The following is an 18,732-nucleotide window of genomic DNA, read 5'->3' on the forward strand; positions in this document are numbered from 1 at the left end:
ACCTGTTTGTTACTTGTTATACTGTCAGCAGCCACAATACTAGGCACACCAGTAATTCTACTTAACTTAATAATAATCAAATCATTGCTCAGTACATGTTGACAATAAACTTGACACAGTACAATTCAATTCTAAAATGTAGAAGGAGACAGCTGTTATTTCCACCTCAGATGAGCTAGGATACTGAGTTGTAAGCTGCCTGCATTAAGTCTATTGAGACATATAAAAGCTGCTAGCGAGAAACTGTTGACGTCTGCCATTTGCCTGTTAATGTATGCAGGATTATGTTAATTGGGAGGAGCCGTTGTAAACCACATGCACACAGGAATGTCTCTATGCCTGCGGAAAGACTTGGGTGCCATGCTATTTCCAGGACTGTCTCATATAATTTGTACTTTTAAAGTTTGGGCCTATACTAACAAAATATAGGAAGTTATGTGGTTTTTCAGTTATAAAAGTGAAAGTAACTATGCTAGTGCAGTATAATAAACACACATTCTATTGCACAATTTGTTCTTATGCAATGTAAAAATAAGATGGACCTATTTCATTTTTTCTTTTTACATGTTTAGCTTAAGTTTAGAAAGAAAATGCAGTGATCTTCCTTTTGCTCATCTTAATATTTTCAATTGTATAATAGTTTAAAATTTACAAGGAGAGATATCAAATAAAGTACAAAAATGTAGAAAAAACAAAACTTTATTGAATCCCATGTGACCCCAATTTGCCACAAACATTGCACAGTATGAAATGAAATCACATCATTGGGCATTGTGTCACATTGACTATACACATGGTCCTATAATACAGATAATTGCTTTTTGGTGATTTCAAAATGCTGTCTCCATCAGGAAAGACATTTGTAGTGTTAAGTGTTATTGTCCACTGGCCATTTTGTTTTCGCTGAGTTGATGGCATGAAGGCTCACGCTAAGAACCTGCTACATTGGTCATCTGAAATATACCCCCATTGGGAAAAGAGTAAAAAAAGTATAGAGTTTTTTTTCTTTTTAAAACAGCTAAAAGTAAAGTACAAAATCAAAACTATACTTATACTCATGAAACACATAACATCTTCTACAGTAGTGAATAACTTTGTCATAGATGCCAAGAGCAAAGTATGTTTAAGACACTGAGATGACCTTCTTCTGCCGTAGTGTGCAAATGTACGAGGCAGACCAATCATGAACCAGTCTCTGAAATGTAACGGTAAACATGTTGAACAACCAATCCCTGTTGGTCTCACTGTGGATAAGGGCTGAGTCTAGCTCTGCTCTGCTCTGTAAAATAACATACAGTATAATGGAAAGACTCCAGACAGGCAGCATTTTCTCAGAACATTTTTGGTCCCTGTGCAAATAAGATACACATGTCGATACATACAAATGTCTATGAAATGAACAACTACTTACAGCCAAGGCACCTTGATACAGTTTTTTTTTTTCAATAAAAAACATTCTCACTTTGATTGGTTTACCAAAAATAGAAATGATCAGGCTTTCATGTGGTTTTGTTCTGTTACGTGCAGAAAAGTCAGTGAACTCCAGAGAGTTCTACAGTCGACAAAGTCAGTCCTGTGTCTCTGTCCCTTTAAGAAACCAGCTGCTTGGCCTGCAGTTCCATCTCAGCGGCTCGTTTCAGGGCCACATCCACCAGGAGCTGGAAGCCACTGAAGTCCTGCGTGAGGTCTGGGGGTGTGGGGGGAGGGGTGTTGAAGAGCCCGCTGCGAGGGCTCAGGTTGCCCTCCATGCTGGTGCTACTAAGGATGGTGGTGGCTGGTGGGATAGACCCGTCGTCACGGTACCGGAGCAGTGCCTGGGCCTGCACAGACTGCAGCAGCTCGGCAGCACGCTCACAGTTCATAATTGCCACAGGGGGGCTGAGAGCAGGGGGGCTGGAGGTTGTTGGGCTGGACTGCAGCGCGCCTGTGACAGTGGTGTGACAGATGACGGATGGCCGAGTGGGCAGGAGCACCGGAGAGGGGGGTGTGGTGGAGGTGGGAGAAGATGACACTGGTGAAATGGCCTTCCTCAGGACACTAGGCACAGCCAGTTCAAAGTTGGAGGGGTGCAGTGCTCTCTTGTCAAAGCTTTCCTCTGTCGAAGCAGCCGGACTGCTGTGTTTGGGAGACTGGGAATTGTCAGAAAAGCCATCACCTCCTTTGCTCCCTTTTCTGGATATTGTGAATTGGTTAGGGTCTTTTCCATCTTTCCGCAGCATCTCGGGGAGAAGTCGCCGCCGTGCGTTAATGAACCAGTTACACACCTGCAAAACACAAACACATGCTCTCAACATTGTTCTGCTTTGACTGCGGTTAACACAGTCTGCTGGTACACTTATCTCCAGGTGCAACCTGCACCTGCATGGGCTTTCAATAGAGAAATCTAAAGTAAAAGCCACCTATCAAACAATAGTTCAGAGTAGACCAGAGCAATATAACATCATTAACAGTTTATAAATCTTTAGTTCAAAGCTTATGAGCTAATTAGCTACATATTAACTTAAATTTCAAAGTGCCTAATAGTGTTTAAATCTTTAAAACACAAAAGTAATCTCCTTTGTCAGCAAAGTAATGAGGCTGAGTCTTCTCTCCCTCCCTCCTGCAGGCTAGTTGTAACTGGCTCAAGCTCTATGTAAATGACTCCGCATTGTTCCCAGACAGCTGGGATGGAAAGGGGCTGGAGGGAGGGAAATTCCTGCGCCTGAGCCGAGCCCTCAGCAGCACTAGTTTACTCATGGTGTCTCATACACTTTAATGTTGCAACAGCGCGCTGCTTTAGACAACCTTCAACACTGTTTATGTGTATGTTGTGTTTGTGAAGAAGACAGGAAATGACTCAAGCTGCATGCCCTTTTCCCTCGGACAGAAACTATGTGTACAAGTGTGGATCTTACCTGTAAAGTGGACAGCTGGGTCTGCTTGGACAGGAGGGCTTTCTCCTGCTCAGAGGGGTAAGCGTTGTAGCGGTGCTCGTACAGCCAGTCTCGGAGGATCTGCACAGACTCCTTGGGTAGATTACCCCTGCGTTTCCTTTTGCCACTGCTTCCGCTGGATGACAGATCCAGAGGAGTATCCACGCTGTCTTCATCATCGGTCTCACTCCCTGACAACATCATCAGGCCTGCACCAGCGAAAACAGCACATGAGCAAAACACAATGGAAAATAAATTCTCTTTTATGACATATGCTCTGTTGTCAGTGCCGTTTACCAAACACTATCTGTCTAGGAGGCAGCTGATGTGTCAGAAACAAGCTGTCAAGTCCAGCCATGTGATTCATATAAGGAGAAGAAGGGGGTAGGGGGCTGGAGAGGAAGGGACGTGGACAGCAGGAAGCATTACAAAGGCTAGTCTGATGCTGTGTCAGTTATAAAACCTGCCTAGACAAATACAGGCCAAGTCTTGAGCACAGCACACCTTGCATGCTTGAATAAGTTAAGCACACTGGGCTGACCACAAAAGAAGCAGCGCGCACAAGGGGAGGTTTTGAAGAGAGGCAACAGTGTGTTTGCAAAGATTACAGACTAGCTGGCTCTTTTTTTAAGTTAGGCATGTCTAATCAAAGTTAATCAAGATCACAGCGCATTGGTCTTTGATTTACCCCAAGTGATTTACACTGTCATGCAACTAAGAATCATACACATTAGGAAAACAGCTACTACTGAGAATATGAGTAATGGACGAAGCAGTTAAACGTAAAGTGATTCAGTGCATAGAATTCAGATCAGATGAACAGTGGTGGGAAATGAGCACGAAAGTTGTTAAGTGTGAGCAGCCCACAGGATGAGGTAATTACGTAGGCTGAAGAGGGGAAAGGGGGAGGGGAGACCTGTTGCAAATCAGCGTCTCCAGACTAAACAAAAGAATCCAGGGCTGCGTGCTTCTTTGTATGAGAATCAAAAGTTTCTACTGGCAAATTCTGACATGGCCTTTGAGTAAAATCACTCCAAAACGTCCGCCATTAACTGTGTAGCCGAGAAAAGACACTTTACGCGTCAAATGGCACGTTTTCCCCAGTTTGAACAACTTGTAAGGAGCGATCTATTGTGTGCGCCGAGTAGCACGAGGTCCGTGAATGTAACAAGGCAAACAGCAACTTCCCACAATGAGGTCAGGATGAACATTAGCCTAGATATGCATTTCGACGCTATTAAACAATGCGGAAAGTATTTTGAAACAATAAAGCAGCATAAACGAAAGGACATACGAAAATGTAAGGCCACAATTATGTCAAAAAATCAACCTATGCGCCTCATCCAAGACTATTCGTCAAACGGAACTTGTATCAACAGTTACCAACTCGAGACAAATGACATGCTTTACGCAAAACAGCCTTTTAGAAACAATACTGCGCTTTTTTTGAGAGAATTTTGACATTTAGCGACATCAAAGTTCGCAAAATGAAGCCACGATCACAGAGCTTTTGATTGACAGCCATAACCAAAATGAAATGCGCCAATTGTAGATTTTAAACACCTGAAAACCACATATAAAGCGATTTTAAAGTGTTTTTTTGTCCATGTTTGAGCCCGCGCCAGCACATGGCAGAAAGCCCCCTGTCATGTCTGGAAAGGAAACAATAGACTGCATGGCTTGTATATGTGGGGAACTGCTTTCTTAGCCGTTCTCTCGATTGAAAAAAACAACCATGGGTAAATGTAAGGTGAAAATCGCTCTCTTACCTTTTTTCGACTTCATATCCGTACAAAAATGCCCACTTTGGAGCGTCAAGGCTCGGCCAAACGCGTCTTGTGTAGTAGTGCAGTGTTTTTCTTCTTTCTCCCAGATATCCCCAAAGTGTATCCGAATATTCCACAATCCTTCTTCATCCAAAGTGTGTTTTTGTGTGTCCTGGGCTGTTCTCTGTGTCGCTGGACTGTGAGGGGGTTACCTGAGCCCTGTGCTGTGTCTCCTCCTCGGCTCACAGCCCTTTTCTCATTGACTGTGTTTGATCCTGAAACTGGGTGACAGCTATCTTTGACAGCTGCGTGACTCAACGCACAGAGATCCTCCCACCAGCGCGGAGGAGCGAGGGCACAGGACAAATCTGACATGAGCATGGCCCAGGCGCTCACATGGAGACAGTGAGATACATTTAAACCACACTGACCTGCCCAATAAAGACCCGAGCATCAGAACATGTTTATGACACGCTCGAGTGTACACTTATCTGTCCAGTTTGGCGCGCAGTGGAAATGAAAACAAACTACAGGCTGCCCGATGTCTGCAGACAAAAACAACACTGTGAGCAGTGCTACAGGCTACATTTAAGGCGCTCGCACCCGCATCAACACACTTTACAACAACTTTCAGCGGGTTTCAGAGATTACACTGATTCTTAATTATATTTTTGATTTGATTAGGTTTCGTAGCCAATTTTATTCTATGATTATGAATAGTGAACAGCTTAGTTTATGTCGTTTTCTTTGACTTTGCCTTAAGCGCACACTAAAGTCTCTGGATTTACAGATCGTGCTAATGGTGTCTTTTACTCAGCTTTATTATTCATTTAACTGACTCCGCAAACATCCCCCATAACTTAAAATAAACACAAACATGCGTAAAAGGCGTTAGAATCATGTTAATGTCAATCTCTCGACAGTTGGAGGTAGTGCACCAGCGCACGTTACTAAAGACAAAAGTCCGGTGAAGAGAAACGATCAGTGTTGATTAGTATTCAGCGCACAGCCCTGCGACAGCTGCTGTGACGCCGTCTCTGTGCATCCATTTGTTCCACACGTCGCACAAACCTCAGTGTGTGGCTAAATGGCGCCCCAGTGTGGCTCGTGGAGAGGCGCTCACACAGCGCTTGGGGTCCCTCTGCTGGTGTATGGATTAATGGCATGAGCCTACGTCGACAGAGCCACTAATACTATTTGAATAGTGATACAGAGGATTTTAGGCTCATATATGAAGCTTCCAGGAGAAGTTAGAATCGATACAACAACTTTTGTATGAACTGTGAACATTTTATACAAGTGCTTCACACTGGGCCATAATCTATGTGAAGTAAATTCAGATCCAGTAACAGTGTCTCTATATACATAGAGTGTGTTTATCATAATCCAGAGGGATGTGTCACAGCTGTCTGCAGTGAGCTCATACCTAATAGTCACTAAAGCATCACAAACACAAGTGTCATCAGATCCTCTGTGTAACCACACAGGCTCACACACAAATAATACAGCCTCTGGACAACAGGCTGTGGCTCATAACACGGGACAATCAGACTAATGTTAACCCTGACCATTGAGGCCTTATTAACTTCACAAACTAGAACCTTCTTACTCCTACGTTTAGATCAGAGTTTGGGCTTTACAATGTTAACCGTCTGAAATATATTTTCAGTTCAATTATATATATATATTTTTTTAAAAAAAACAACATTTCAGAGAATAGTCTGTATCCTACTGTATTCTTCGACCTGTCTCTTTTGTTTGTAAACACTGTTGGTCAATTACAGCCTCCCTGAGCTCATAGTTCATAATGGAGAAGTTTCTGGAGCGCACAGTCTTATTTTGTTAGTACCGTGACGGAAGCTGTGGTGGTGTGTTTGTGGACCTTGACAGCAGTGAAGCGCACAGAGTCCTGTTACCGTCTAAAGTCTAAAATTAGGGAGGCACCCAGACTCCAAATGACGCAAGAAAGCCAAAGTGGACGGTGTGCTCGCGTGGGTCAGCGGTAAGGACCCTGGGCCATGGAGACGTTCCCACAACTTCACTGTTGTCAGTGACACGCTGCGTATTTTTAGATGTTGTTGTCATCGTTCCGTAACAGCCCAGCAGAGGCGTTCGCTATAAAGGAGTCCGACAAAATGCAGTTGTACAACAGTGTACTCACACACTATCCCAAGTCAACTCGTAAAGTTACAATAACTTTAAGGACAGCGCCTGAACGTCAGATTGGGAATACTTGTACGTCCTTTGCCTCCAGTGCACAAAGTTCTCAACCGGACTCAAGTTCAACGACCAACGGAGAGCAGCTACAGGAGGGCGCGTCTTCCGCCAACATGCCTGCCTTTTCGTGTTATGAAGCTTCATCCATGAGGCCTATTTACTACACATCCACCGCGGAGATCTTAATACGCAGAGCTGATGGAGTGGAGAGGTCTGTGCCGGTTCACATTGTGAGGGAATCTAAAGCCAAGTCCCAGTCTCCCAGTCTTGCTGAGCACAATGACAGCACATACAGAGACTCTGACGTGTTTGAGGACCTCATAGATCACCTGAGAAACGGATTCGAGTCAGACCAGCTCAACAGAAATGCACTTTTTAACGCCAATATGTGTCAACCCATAACAGAAGAACAGAAGATGTGTAGGCCAACTGACAGTGAGACGAAAGCTCCCCTCAGGAGCAATGGATGGGTTTCCACACATGAGGAGGAGCTGAGGACCTCTGAGCCAGAAGAACCTGAAGGGGTCCTGACACAGGAGGTCACAGCAGATCAGAGCCAGGCAGGGGGAAACAGAGGGCAGTTTGAGCTGAGTGTGCTACAGGAAGCCCCCTCACAGAAAGGGGACATCAATACTAAAGTTCAGCGGTACCTGGCAGAGGTGGAAACACAGAACAAGTACCTGGAAGAGCGCCACAAGTTCAGGTATCACATAATCCCAGATGGCAACTGTCTGTACAGAGCTGTGTGTAAGGCTGTGTATGGAGACCAGGCCAGGCACAGGGAGCTGAGGGAGCAGACCGTGCACCACATCGCTGACCACCTGGATGAGTTTAACCCCATCATAGAGGGGGATGTGTGTGAGTTTCTTATCAACGCTGCACAGGATGGAGCCTGGGCTGGATACCCAGAACTCCTTGCCATGAGTCAAATGCTGAATGTAAATATCCAGCTGACCACTGGGGGCAGCATGGAGAGCCCCACAGTTTCCACTATGCTGCACTACCTTGGTGAGGAGGACGCTGACAAACCGGAGATCTGGCTGAGTTGGCTCAGTAATGGCCACTATGATGCTCTCCTGGACAAGTGTGTTCCAAACCCAGAGTATGAGGAGTGGTGTCGCCACTCACAGATGCAAAGAAAACGAGATGAGGAGCTGGCCAAGTCTATGGCCGTGTCCCTGTCCAAAATGTACATTGAACAGAATGGGGACAGTGGGAAGTGAACGTTGTCTGTCGAGAGCAGAACCACTGATTAAGTTCCAATAAGTTATTTTATCATTTTTATAAGATTTATATACAGAGAAGAAGGATGTGCAGTGCACTATGTTTTTTACTCAAAAACATGGCCAGAATAGTGGCCTGTGTTTGATGGGGTGATTGTGTTCCTGTAGTCTGTTATGGTGAGCTGAGATCCACCATTTATTATGCAGTATTTATTTGTCTCATGTTTGCAGACCAAAATGCCATTCTGTCTACACTGTGTAGGCCCTTTCAAAACTTTGCATTTGATTTTTTGTGACACAACTGTTCTCCTTTGCACAAATGTCTTTGCTTCATTTATTTGAATATTTTGGGTGAATGCTTTAAAATAAAAGTTTGGATGAATGCTTCAAAATAAAAGTTTTGATAAGGTATACTTTGAATTCCTCATCACTGAGCTGCACAAATGCTGGGCTGACTTTATTTGCCATTCTGTACAGACAACCTTAAATGACCTGTCTGGACACTGGTGATGTTAGGTTATGTGCTGTAGACCTTGGGATTCCATGTCCTGGTGCTCAGTCCTTTCTAGTGTTATAATTATTCTTTTTATGGTGTTAATTGTACTGTTACCACAGGATGGAGGACAATATTGTGTAGCATGTGAAATAATGAACTAAGATGCACATGAGTCATTTTTGTTTAACCAAAAGGCCTGCTACATCCTCATCAGCAGAGTGGTTTGCACTTCTGTCTGAATCCATGAATAACTTGGGTTCAGTCTTGATTAGGCTGAATTTGTGGGCTCATGCTCTGTTTTGTCTCTTCTTGGTTGGTTCCTTACACCATCAATTAACACACATGAATACACATGTTTCACTCAAGACTATAGACTTCGAAGTCTATTTGTGTATTTATTTGAGTTACAGCTAAGATGAGCCTCTACCAAAGCTGATACTAAGTCCACTAGAGGGCGCTGCAGCATGCGTCAAAATTTCAAGAGCGTCTGGCTGCCTGTTCAGCGCAGAAATGTTACTAAAGGCTTGTGAAATTGTTTTGCACGGAGGCTTTCACATAATGTGGATTACACTGTGCGCACAAGCGGCCCGCAGGCTTATAGTCCTGGAGACTTAGTTTGGTTTTCATTTGTCTGTCAGTTGCGTTCTTCTATAGGCTAAAGCTTTATTGAGGTGACGTCACCCTGCGGTCATGTGGACAAGAGTAAAAGTTTATGTTGTGTCCTTTTAAAGGCTGTCAAAGGAAATATCGTGGGCACACTATATTTGCGCTTCATTTGACCCCAAAGGCTTCAGGGCAGAGGGCATGTGACGCGCAGGAACAGCTTCACTGCAGTACTGGCACACAGTCAGCAGCTGGAGGAGCACTAGAAAAGTCAATGACACACGGAGGGTCAGTGAAGGCATCACACGCGCTGTACGCGTGTTTAAGTCTGCGCCTCGATCAGGGATATATGCGCGTGAATGTGCTAAGTTGGAAGATACTTTGAGAGACCACTCACCGCACCACGCTCCAGCCGGCTCTGTTCTGACCCGCTCAACACCAGGACATGTCGGGACACCGGGTGCAGTTCGTGGACCTTCCTGCAAAAGATCACAAAGGAAACCCCAAATTCCACAGTAAGAAAATAAAGAATATAGTTTATTACTGTTAATCTCAGTTGAATCTTGATGGACATATTTCTTTTCTAATTGGACTTTGATGTTTTCTTCTTACTTGCAACTTCCATTCAGTTACGATTGAACATTTCAAACTAAATTCCATCGCATTAATCTTCTAACAATTTAGTAAGGTATATCCATGAATAGACTACTGCCCAAAACTCCATAAACTCATAGTATGCATTGAATCATTTCACTCTGCTGTGCTCTGTGCATAACAGCTTATCCACTTGTGCCTCCGGAATAGCTGAGCTCATTGCTCTTGACACAGAGATGCTGAGATGTCATTCATTATCATTATCACAGTGAGGCTACTTGTGCTGCGTTCCATGTGTGGCATTTTCTATGGGCATGTGGTCATCCTCTTGGTACACTCAGATGAAGTGGCAGTTACCCTTTAACTATTTGTTTTTTCCATATTGATGCTTTTTTGTTGTTGTCTAAAACTAACATACAGACCAATGTGAGCCAGGGGAGCAGAGGTTGTGGTGTCTTTTGTTATGCTTTGCTGCAGTGTGTAACTACAGCACAGACCAGAGAAGCTGAGCTCATCACCATGGTGACAGTTTGAGTGACAGACCATATGAGGAAACGAGGCAATGGAGAAGTGCCAGTTTGCAGCTGCACGCCCTTCTGTGCAGAGTGCTACAGACCCAGTGCATTCACAGGATGTTTAGCAGATGTCATAGATCAGTCCTTCTCAGACTGTTGATCTGGTACCATGGGGGTTGTGGGGACTTCTCTCAGGAGACTTTGCATAGTTCTGATTGGTTTGTTTTTGAGTCAATACTGCGTTGGCCACATGCAATCACTACCTTTAGTCATATAAAAGTTTATTAAGTTAAAAGTATTGAATGTTCATTTTGTGTGGCTTTATAGTTGCATGTGGTGTACTAGTGCATCATCACTGTAGTGCTTTTGAGGTTGCATGTTTCTTGATTTGGATGTGCATTGGACAAGATTAATTTAATGTGAACTTGGTACTTGTAAATCAAATATTTTCAACCCCCCTGGGTGTACCATAGCTTTTATATGTGTACGGCCTATCACAGTATTTTTGTGGCTCAGTAACATACACTGTCAGGGGTGAAAAGTGCTGATGCTGCGTGCATGTTAAGCTCTCATGGACAGAATAGCACTCTGACAGCAAACCACTCAGTGTGCCTCGTCCAATCAGCTCCCGCTACTGTCCACAGGCAGGTGACTCCTCTTCTGTGCAAAATGGGATAAGGCCTATTTTCAGATTCTTCTATTTTTTAAAAGAAATATTTTTATGTGTGTGATTCATTTTTTTGACCTTTGTCCTAAAGTCTGATTGGTAATATACTGGAGAATAGTGGTCATAGTAGTCTGACTAAAAAATCTTAAATTTAGAGATAAGTTTGAAACTTCACATGTTTATACTAGTTTATATATTATATAAATGTAAGAAAAAAATTATTAAATGTTTTCCATCATGTAATGTTTTTATATAAAAAAACAGCCAACATTGATAATTTTTGGGACATTCAAAACAGAAACATGAAAAGAGCCAAGTTTAAATTTCTTCCTTCTTTTTGTTTTCATAAAAGATACTAAAAAAGTACAGAGGAGATTTTTTATATCTTATTTAGTATTTGAGTAAACTAGATCTGACGGAAACATTGCATAAAAATAGTAATTTTGCTAAAACTTTAATAAATCAGACTTGGAATTGGATATAAAAAATACGTTTGTACATTTTGTACTTTTGTACATTTTGGTGTATGTAGGTGCTACTTTGATGGTGATCCTTATGGAGGGAAAATGCACTGTGAAAGAACAGCTTTTGAATTTGTAATGTCCAAAATCCAACCCTGGATTCAGGTTGATTAAATAAAATATTAAAGCATCTTTCCATTTTACAATGTATGCTACATCGGTATCAAAGGTCATTGTTCTCCCCAGTATGTGACATACTATTGGCTAAGAGTATGCATAGCTTGTGCTTGTTACTTTAGCCGTCTCAGCTGCTCTGTTTAACTGCTCCTCTTAACCCCCATTTTCTTATTGTCAATAGAGACAACAGCTGCGCCCTCAGTCATAATATTTTTGCTTTATTTGGTTTCCACAAACTCTTATATTTCATGTCAGCATTTTTTCTCCATCCAAAGAGCCAGTTGATGAGAAAGCTGATTTTAAACTATTCTAACGACAAATCCTATTCTATTTCTGAAGCAATAATCAAGAGACTGAAATTGAGGTTGAAATTGGGTTGTCCATTACTGGTGCCGCGGCATATTCTTTCAAAATTTTGGGGCTTTGTTGGCAAGTCCAATTTAGCCCGGTCTGCATTTTCCCTCACACCTCTCTTTAGTTTTCTGCTCAGTAAGTTTTACGTACTAATGGGAAGGTATAACAAGATATTGGGTGATAACTTTATGAATGAGTTCGAATAGAATATCGCCTGCAGTGTGCAGAGATTTGAGATTTTACCCTGGATGTTATACCCATTTATCCTGGTTCAGAATTGTAAATGACTGTTGAGTAACCACATTATTCTGTTACCTCTTACATGTCAAATGACAAATCTAAATTTCCCAGAGCCAGGAAGCAAACATATATTGCTAACACTATTTCTATTAAGATTGTGGGGAAGCTGGCCCGAGTGATCGAAATAGGAGGCAGACTCAAAAGAAGTCCCATTAAACACATTTATTACCCGTGCAGTGGTACACCGTGGACAAACAAAAATAATACATATGTACAAAAATTAACGGTGCTCAACAAAAAAACTAAGCAACCAAACTTAAGCAACTGAAACAAAAGCCACGTGTACTCTGGCTACACAGGTGTTCCCCATCTGTCTAATTGGCCAGACTAATATACTTCCCTGTACTGGAAGCCCCTCCCCCGGTCTACTCCATCTCTTGTCCAGGGGGCGGTGGGAGTATCATAAACACTATATTCAATAAAAACATCTCTCGGGCCCGAGTCCCTTTACCAAAAGTGTTCAACTAAACAAACTATAAACACTTAAGTTTGTTTTTCTTTGTGTTAATGTCTTGTATATTTTCATTTCTGGAATTAAGCCAGTTTTTCCCCCTCCACATGGTCCGGCCCATGACCCCACTCAAGCCTATAAAATGGCCGACATAGGCCACGCCCCCTCTTTGTCTGGACCATGTGGAGATGCAGGTAAGATGATTATTGACTGAACTGAATAGACGCATTTAACTAAATAAAATATATTTATATTTAACTAACAAATGTGTGGTGCTTTAAACTGATTACCACAAAACAAAACAAACCCGGGATAGTTCTATTTCGTTGAGTATTGAAGTTATAGAAAATGAACAAACATGTGCAAAACCAAATCATACTATTAAAAAGGGACAAAGGCCCACTTTGTCACAAAGATAAATAATTCCAGTTAAGCCCAATAATATAGTGTACATGATACTGTATTTAGTGGGGTTCAGCCACTTGGAGTATTTGTGTATAAAAGTACATGTAAGTTATGTCTTAGTCCTGTTGTTCCTAGACACAACATCACTGCTGTTGTGTTTTATGTACAGAAAAGAGTAACCTTGTTCACTTTATTCTGAGACATGCCTGTAATTTACTAAGCTGCATCACCGTTGGGCTATGCAGTATGTAATTATGAGCATGTTTTTGGTCATGTGTTTATGGACACGTGTAACAAATAGCAGGTTTGGTGAGTATTTGTGTTAGTCGTTTGATGAGAGGTTGTTGTAATATAGAAGTGACAAGTTCAGTTAATCATATTGTAATCACAACACAAGGTTCAGTAAATTCTAATCATCAATGCTTGAGTCTCTTGAGTGGACAGGCCTACAGTCAATCATCTGTAGAGTAAAAGCATGTGGTTTGGAGTTCAGACTTTGGAGGAAGACTATTTGACTATTCTTTTGTGTTAAATGGTAGTAATTACACGTCTGTACTGTTTCTGTTCAGGAAATTAATATCGGATGCCATTTTATTTGTTTTTAATGAGAGATGAGAGAAGTTTTTGGCCTATTGTCCAGCCATAATATAAAAAAAAAAGACTTTAATGAAGTTAGTTGCGTTGTGAAATACCGTAGCCTAATTGCTTAATAATGGTAATACTACTGTAGTTCTGAAAAACATAAAACGGTAAATCTGTAGATGGTCTAGACAAAAACTTTGTCTGAAGATGTTGATGGACACTGGGACACTGTATCACCAGCCTGTACCTTAGAGCCTTGTTATTGTAAGACTCCGCACTTAAATAGTAACCTGTGTGTAATATGTGCACGTCCTTCAGTGTTGTTCCTGCGCTTCAGATAAATGCATTAGCCTTGACTTTATATCTTCTGTTCTCTTAGCGTCCTGATACAAAGCATACTTTTGGTACCAGAGAAATGTCTCCACTGCTTACTTTACGAGCTGTTTTCACTGTCTGCATATTTTCTAAGACTTTTTTTTGTACCATTTATTTTTTCCAGTGCCAATATTACCTTAACAGTCCTTAGCCCTACTCATATACTATTTGATACTTCATTTACTTGAGTTTAGGAAAAAAGGAACTATCAAATATCTACCTTTGATTCATTGACTCCCTAATAAAAAACAGTGATTATTCTTTTATATTCTTAAAAAAAAATTACAAATAAAGTTAAAAGTGATGATGTAGTTACAGCTATGTATCTTTAGGTTATGGTTTTAGACCAGTGAGGTTCCCACGACTGTTTTATGAATGACCTCACATAGTACTTCCCCTTCTCTAATGAATTATCCTCCCTCTCCTCTCTCCTCTACTGCATGTCCTTTTCCAAAATGTGTGTCACAGATGTGTGGGAAAGAGGTAGAAGTTTCTTTATTCACTGGAGTTCATTCAAAAAGAGGTAACATTTTAAATAACGTATGAGTACTTGGTGCTCTTTTATTACAATCACTATAACTACAGTTCAAAGTACCTGTGCAACTATGACTACTATAAATGTTACTATGACTATATGACAAATATTTTCTGCAACTACTACTAGTATTTTTGTGTCAGCTTATAGAGTATGGGTCTGATAATACTTGGAGTCCTTCAATTACACAAATTACAACTACCTGGCTGTAGAGTTGTCAGACGTATTGAAATTCAGATAATTGTTACAAACTAGTATCAAAAGTAGATACTCATTTGAGCATCAATGAAAAAATCACATAGACAATACAAAGTGTGACCTTTTCTGAACACAGTTAGAATAATCTTGAATCATTCCAGTTTTTTTGTGCATTCTGTTGTTTAAAATTGTGTTTTTATTATCATTGTGGTGTTGAAATTGGCATCAAATATCAAGTCTTTTCTTTAGCATCAAAATCAAGTTTCAAATGTAATTTCATTTTATTTGTTTTTGGACTCAGTATTTATCACATTCTTTGCAGTGATGGGGAGATTTTTGTTATTTTGGTTGTAATACGATAAGATTTCAGCTGTAGAGGCTTGAATAAGTCACTTTTATGGCTTCTGCTTTTTATTTGTTGCAGCTCAGACCTTTAAATGATACTGTCTACTTAAAAATGGGTTACTGGGATTGTTCTGCTTTATTGTCATGGGGTCAGTGACATAAAGTAGTTTCAATATTGCGTGTATCGTCATATTTTTCTTTAGCAATATATCGTGCTTCAGATGTGTTATTGTGACAGTCCTAATACTATCTGACAGTCCATAATGCTGAACCTATGGAATCTATTGACTATCCTATTATATAGCTTAGTGTTGTCTGTTTAACTGTATCACAACATTTGCGTGAATAGTCATTGGGGCATAACCTGTAATCGATTTGAGCACAGATAAGTGAGGAGGCCACTCTTTGAAGCTGTACTGAGGTCATCTAAGGAGGCTTTGACATTCTTCTTCATCTTGTCTCCTTATACGGGGCATCGTGAGGACATGTGTGTGTGTGTTTGGGAATGACTCTTCTCTTAGTCTAATCTGCCATGATCTCAGAGCTGACAGCAGCCTTTATTCCCTCTCAGTGATTTGAACGAGTCCACAGATCAATCAGAGCACGTAGGTCAGAGCGCAGGTCAAGGCTCATAAAGGAGGCCTCTGTTTGCTGTTGTCACGGTAATAGACCCCTTTAACCTCTGCGTGTAAACGTAAGGATTGTGTGTCAGCTTGTTTTGTTGCAATAGCACAAGCCCTGTGTATTGGAGATAAGGGTCAAAACAAACATTGGAATAGGCTTGGTTTTGATGAACACGTCAGTCATCATAATATCTCAAACATTACAACATGGAAGATATCAAACTATACTTGATAGCATTTAGTGACTTCAGTCCATCTATTGTATTCAGTCATTCCAATCATCATTTCACCCACCAAAACCAGAAGCTTTGATAAAACTTTACAGAAAAGTGGGCTTGGACTGTTTTGTCTCCTCAAATTCAGATAGATGTGACTGACAGGTGGATTAACCAATCAGAGAAACGCATGGGTCAGTTTGTATTAAAGGAAACACAGCAGTTTACTAGTACAGTGAGAATAAAATAACATAGAGAACAAGATATCTGCAGGCTCAACAATCGAAGCACAGTTACTTATCTCGGGTAAAAGAAGTTATATTTTTTGTTCTGAATGATATGGGAATGTTTGAGAGACATGTGATAGAAATGAGTGGCTGTGATTGGACCGTCTCAAGTTAGGACTCGGCTGGCTGATCAGGCAACAAAAGTGCATATCACGTTACCATAGTGGTTTGGGTTTGGCTTGTTGTTTATCACTGTGTGTAACTATGCCTGTCACCTTTAAATGCTTTATCTTATTGTTCAGTAGTTGAGAGTAGTAGATCTCTGAACGAATATATGGTGATTCAAAATGTGTTATTGTGACAGGCGTGGGTGTAACAGCATAGTGAGTGACATTTTGTGACCTCATACATTGACATTCCAAGCACATACGATAAAGAGCTGTGTTCAGGTACATTGCAGTCTCTCCATGGCCTAGCACCAAAGTACATCTCATACATGTTAGTGCCATAGTGCTGGTGCCCAGAGTCAGGACTAAACATGGAGCATTTCAGTTTTATGCAACTAAAACCTGGGACAGTCTTCCTGAAGATGTGAGACAGGCCTCTACTTTGACAATGTTTAAATCCAGGCTGAAAACGGTTCTGTTTAGCTGTGCATATGACTGAATGTTTTTTAGTCATAATATAAATTTTATGATTATTATTGATGTTTTGATTTGTTGTAGTGTGATTTTAAAGTCTTTCTTATTCTGTAAAGCACTTTGAATTACTACTTTGTGTACGAATTGTGCTATACAAATAAACTTGCCTTGCCTATGATAATCTCATAGTGAATAAGAAATCTTCAAAACCAAGCCACATCAAACACTTGCTTTTTTTTCCTTTATCAGATACAGTACTATCACATCTCCATATTGTGATGTAACTGAACTTTTTAACTACACAGTTCACATTCAAACAGTACGTGATAAGTAATACTGCATACAATGTAAAAACGCATTTGTTTTATATTCTACAGATGTCCTCACAGTCAGATCTGAACATATCACTAAGCACATAATTTATTACCATATTAAGCGCCTCCTGATGCTTAGCAGATTACACTGTAAAACAAGCCTCTCATAGGAGCACACTGTAAAACATTCAAACCATTTAGCTTCTCTGTCTAATTTGGAGCTTGTTGTTGGGAACGTGCTCGGCTGAAGTCAATAACCACAGGCCACTGCTGTCACTGTGATGAATGGAGAGGTCCGCAACCAGCAGACAAGTGGGCGCGGTTGTATGGCAAAGGATTATGGGAAGAAAATATATTGAGATGTCCCCACTATATTCCCAAATCATGAAAAAATCCTAAAACTGTCATTTATAAAACCCCAGCTTCACAAAATACTCTGGATGTCTCTTTGTGCATTATTCTCACAGAAATGAATGTAGTAGCACGTTTGTTAGTGCGTCTCATATTACTGTGTATGTGGGGGTTAATTTAGGGCTAATCCACAACACTCCATGGAGAGTCTGAGCAGAATACTCGCATCAGCAAAAGTCTACATCCAAACTATAATCTGAAGACAAAGGAGTTTTAATTAAGAGGTTTTTTACAGTGCACCCTACTGTTCTAATCTCTTTTTTTAATCCACAGTTCTTTAGTGTATACAAAGTTGTTGCCAGGATACATCAAAGCTGCAAAGACTGAGGAAAAATGTAACTTTTCTTGTGGAGGTGCTGTCACATGCTTGTGTCCATGCAGATGTTATTGCGTTCCCTGGAATGTTCTGAAAAGTTGTATTTTTTATGATGTATGATCACAGCAGATTTCACATCCAGAAATGAGACTTCTATATTTTGTGATTTCTTACCAATGGCAATACAATGTTTTATTCTTGATTTTAGCCATAGACTGTATAAAGAAGTGGACTAAGTGATTGTGACGTCAGCCATCGTGTTCGGTTTCAGTCAAACGAAGCTCATCGCAGTTCTGGGGTGAATTCGGAGATGAGTTCTATGTTAGAAATTCTGACCGCGAGTATCATAGCAACCAAAGAGCCAATCTGGAGCGAGGCTGTTGAAAGTAACGCCCCTTACCGCTCGCGCCACAGGTACAGCAGGCAGCAGCAACGCTGTCAATCAAACCTGTTGCTAATACTAGCGGGAGTGACCTCGGGGAAACAAGGCATCTGATTTGTCTGTTATTAATGTTCATATCTTGAGTTATGGACACAATAGCGAAATAACAACACCAGGATCACGTAGAGCGGGTTAATATGAAGATTTTAAGACCAACATGATAAGCCTGACAGCAGCGGTTACAGAGAGAGGGTTGATAGATATTTTTATGTAAAGTGAATTGGAGCCAGAGTTGATGGAGTCGGAAATGCGCTCATGCTCACTTCCTATATGGAATGTGGCGGCAAGCAGGTTAGCTATATCCATTTATATATATACAGTGTATAATTTTAGCTGTTGTCCTCATTTAACCACTTCTTTATATTTG

General features: G+C 41.0%; 3 protein-coding genes across 4 annotated transcripts in view; 2 read left to right on the forward strand and 1 right to left on the reverse strand.

Moving 5' to 3' along the window:
• Positions 1 to 683: 683 nt before the first annotated feature.
• tgif1 (TGFB-induced factor homeobox 1) lies at positions 684 to 4,974 on the reverse strand. Its single transcript, XM_033985544.2, has 3 exons — positions 4,682 to 4,974; positions 2,895 to 3,121; positions 684 to 2,264 (listed from the first exon to the last, which is right to left on the reverse strand). Exons 1-3 carry the CDS (start codon positions 4,695 to 4,697, stop codon positions 1,590 to 1,592), a joined length of 918 nt encoding a protein of 305 aa, XP_033841435.1. The 5' UTR covers positions 4,698 to 4,974; the 3' UTR covers positions 684 to 1,589.
• A 1,580-nt stretch (positions 4,975 to 6,554) lies between these two features.
• On the forward strand, positions 6,555 to 8,522 carry LOC117388080 (OTU domain-containing protein 1). The gene has a single exon (XM_033985543.2). The coding sequence runs from the start codon at positions 6,751 to 6,753 to the stop codon at positions 8,116 to 8,118; it is 1,368 nt and encodes a 455-aa protein (XP_033841434.1). The 5' UTR covers positions 6,555 to 6,750; the 3' UTR covers positions 8,119 to 8,522.
• A 949-nt stretch (positions 8,523 to 9,471) lies between these two features.
• si:ch211-285f17.1 (sickle tail protein) overlaps positions 9,472 to 18,732 on the forward strand; it is a 114,537-nt gene continuing 105,276 nt past the window's right edge. Inside the window, exon 1 of one of the 2 annotated variants that reach the window (XM_055229920.1) lies at positions 9,472 to 9,732. In XM_055229920.1, the coding sequence (XP_055085895.1) occupies positions 9,663 to 9,732 (70 nt within the window). In that variant the 5' untranslated portion in view covers positions 9,472 to 9,662. The remainder of the gene's footprint in view (positions 9,733 to 18,732) is intronic. The other variant, XM_055229917.1, reaches the window with a different exon arrangement.

The sequence above is a fragment of the Periophthalmus magnuspinnatus genome, chromosome 20 (assembly GCF_009829125.3).
Source record: "Periophthalmus magnuspinnatus isolate fPerMag1 chromosome 20, fPerMag1.2.pri, whole genome shotgun sequence".
In the NCBI taxonomy this organism is placed as follows: domain Eukaryota; kingdom Metazoa; phylum Chordata; class Actinopteri; order Gobiiformes; family Gobiidae; genus Periophthalmus; species Periophthalmus magnuspinnatus.

Excerpts from the sequence above, each read along its gene's own strand:
- tgif1 (XM_033985544.2), bottom strand. Across the intron at positions 2,265-2,894 it reads CCCAGCTGTCCACTTTACAG|GTGTGTAACTGGTTCATTAA; the intron begins GTAAGATCCACA and ends TGTGTTTTGCAG.
- LOC117388080 (XM_033985543.2), top strand. The coding sequence starts at position 6,751 with ATGTTGTTGTCATCGTTCCGTAACAGCCCAGCAGAGGCGTTCGCTATA.